Source organism: Anastrepha ludens, chromosome 4 (genome assembly GCF_028408465.1).
Source record: "Anastrepha ludens isolate Willacy chromosome 4, idAnaLude1.1, whole genome shotgun sequence".
Taxonomy (NCBI): domain Eukaryota; kingdom Metazoa; phylum Arthropoda; class Insecta; order Diptera; family Tephritidae; genus Anastrepha; species Anastrepha ludens.
The window spans coordinates 118,037,008-118,039,909 of NC_071500.1; the positions used below are offsets into that span (position 1 = coordinate 118,037,008).

General features: G+C 41.2%; 1 protein-coding gene across 1 annotated transcript; it reads right to left on the bottom strand.

Moving 5' to 3' along the window:
* Positions 1 to 805: 805 nt before the first annotated feature.
* Positions 806 to 2,674, bottom strand: LOC128861978 (piggyBac transposable element-derived protein 3-like). The gene has a single exon (XM_054100354.1). The coding sequence runs from the start codon at positions 2,672 to 2,674 to the stop codon at positions 806 to 808; it is 1,869 nt and encodes a 622-aa protein (XP_053956329.1).
* Positions 2,675 to 2,902: the final 228 nt, after the last annotated feature.

Sequence of the window (2,902 nt, forward strand, 5' to 3'; positions counted from 1 at the left end):
CGTTCTGTTTATATCGTATTGAGGCCATAGTGCTTTTGAAATGGCACACGATGAGACAGACCTCCATCTGTCTTGCGCTTTTCTTAGAAAGAAATTGTGTAGTTTCCCTTTAACGATGGCCAAGAGAATACCGATGTCTGAGAAGAGGGCAGCTGGATTCGGTTCTGCCACTCCCTTCCTGGCAAGCTCATCGGCAATTTAATTTCCCACTAAGTCCTGTGCCCAGGAACCCAGATGAGGGAAATGTTTCCTGCACATTCGAGACGTTTAAGTTCCTCCTTACAGGAGTTCACAAGAAGAGAGCTGCAATACGGCGACGACAGTGCCTTGATTGCAGCTTGGCTATCGGAAAAAATATTAATGTCTCCCTCCCAATAGCGATCCCGAAGCATTTTGCATGCCTGCAGGATCGCGAAGACATCTGCTTGAAAGACGCTGCTTGTCTCCGGCAGTTTAACACTTATAACGAAACATGATTTTTGTGACACTAAGCGAAACATAAGGTAATTTTGACCGAAATCGTTACTTTTTATGTTTTTTTTATTGTTATGTTTTTTTTCAGTTAAAATGAGGTAAATAATAAGGTACTACAATAATTATTAAGCATTTACAATCAAAAAAAGTTTTTATTTTACATAATTGACATGTCAATCATTAAAAAAAACATGAAACTGAAATTAACGAAACCTATAAAGCTTGAATACAAATTATAAATTGAAGCATATTGTAGAAACTCAGTCTAATCATGTGAACGACATAACATTTTTACAAATTACTGTACTTTACTCACTTTTCAACAAATCTTTCACAAAGCGGCACATTCAAAGCAGGACCGGATTTGACAGCTCCCGCAGATTGGCACATTGCATCTGAAGCACTTGTGTTGTGTCTTCCTGTCACTGCTTGGCGGACATTTCCCACAGGTTTTCCGCTTCTCCAATCGGTCGGTAAGAGCACCTGCAGCTGGTAGAGGATCTGGATTATCACCGAGGATCTTCTTGATGTCAACAGTCAAGTCCCGTGGAAGATTTACCACACCTTCAAGCCTCTTCTGAAGATGCGGAACAATCAGCTCATGGGCTAAACGCTTTGTGAACTCAAATCTGGTTGTCATATGAGTGCCGGAGTAGCTCATATACACAATGACATTGTTGACATTGGCAATGTTCACTAGGCGATAAAACATTGCAAGTGGCCATCTTCTAGTTTTTCGGCTGGAAGTAAACACTGCACACTTCATGTCCAGTACATCTACCCCTGACTTTGTTTCATTGTAGAAACTAATCACCTCAGGTTTCTTCTTGTTCTGATTTGTTTCAATGGAATGGTGAAACGTAGATATGAGACAAACTGATCTGTTCTGTTTTGGCACAAAAGATAAGAGTGTCATTTCTCCTCGAAAGCCATACAGTGTAGAGGCAACAGGCCGTCTTCGACAGGCTTGAAACTCTTCAGGGATAGTTCTTTTGTCCTTTCTGACAGTGCCCACGTATGTCAGTTTCATTTTTCCAAGTTGCTCCACACCATCCAACGAGGTAAACCAATTATCGGCGGTAACATTGCGTTTGCTGCCTTCAATAACTTTACATAATCTTGTAAGAGATTGAACAGCTACCGGCATCTCTTGTTCCTTTTCACTCAATCCTTCGCCATCGCTGTTTTTACCAGTATAGATGTAGGCATTCACTAGATATGACGTCTTGGCGTCTGTCAGACACATCACCTTTATGCCATATTTTTTAGGTTTTTTAGGCATGCAGACTCGGAATGCACAACGCCCTCGGAAGGGAACCAACATCTCATCTACTGTTACAAACTCAGATGGGCTGTAAGCTGCCTGGCTATTTGAAATGATTTTGTAAAATATTTCGGAAATAGCAGCAGCTTTATCATCATTTCTTCTTTGAGCACGTGTTTGTGCATCATCAAATCGCAACGATCCCAAGAGTATCTCATAGCGCTTTTCAGACATCGTCGCACGAAATATTGGGCGACTGCATTCATCTTTAGTGAAAAGGGATTTCATTTTCTCATCATTTGATCTAAGAACCGATGCCAGTAGTAACAAGCCAATGAGAGCTTGAATTTCTTCCATGTCAGTGTCTCGGTAGTTGCTTTGATTAGTATTTGCTGAAAGATTCAACCGAACACTTGCCAACTTGATGTTAGTATGTGTAACTATTTTCGAAATGATATCGTCATCAAAAAATAGTTTCCAGACTTCTTTCTTTTCAGGATTGTTGCCTAAAGATCTTGCAGTTGGTCTCATTGCTGGTAGTCTAGTCAAAATAATATTTCTGGCTGGAGTTCGTACATTTCTTGGAGGTGGGTCACTTTTCCATGCATTTGGAGGCCCGGTTTCATTTTTTTTCATTTGCTCCAAAAAGTACTCAGGAAGATGATCAATTCCTTCAGCAACTGCATTTATTATGTTGTCCACATTATTATGTAGATTCACAACATCATCTTCTTCACTTTCTGAAGAACTAGGTGTTCCTGGTATGACTTGGTCCTCGTGGTCTGAGATGACAAAGTCCGGATCGGCATCTGAATCGTCGATCACGCTGAAATCACTATCGTTATCACTGTCTGCATTAGCCATCAACCTTTGAATCCGATCACCAAAGTCCGGGTCAGTAGGCCGTACACTTCTACTGAAATCACGACTAGCCATTTTATGATAAAAGTGTGAAATGTTACAGTTTATAACTAAAAAAGTATAGTCACCAGCGGGTAAGCGAAACACACGGTAAATCTGACCGACCGAAATCGAACTTGGGATGTGCACAAGACAATAGCATCACGCCAACTAAATGAAAACCTGTTCAGTGGCGATGGTAGGGGGAGGGAGGAAGGTAGGAGGAGGGGCAGCTGTCAAGGTCAAGCAGTTTAGCCACTATTC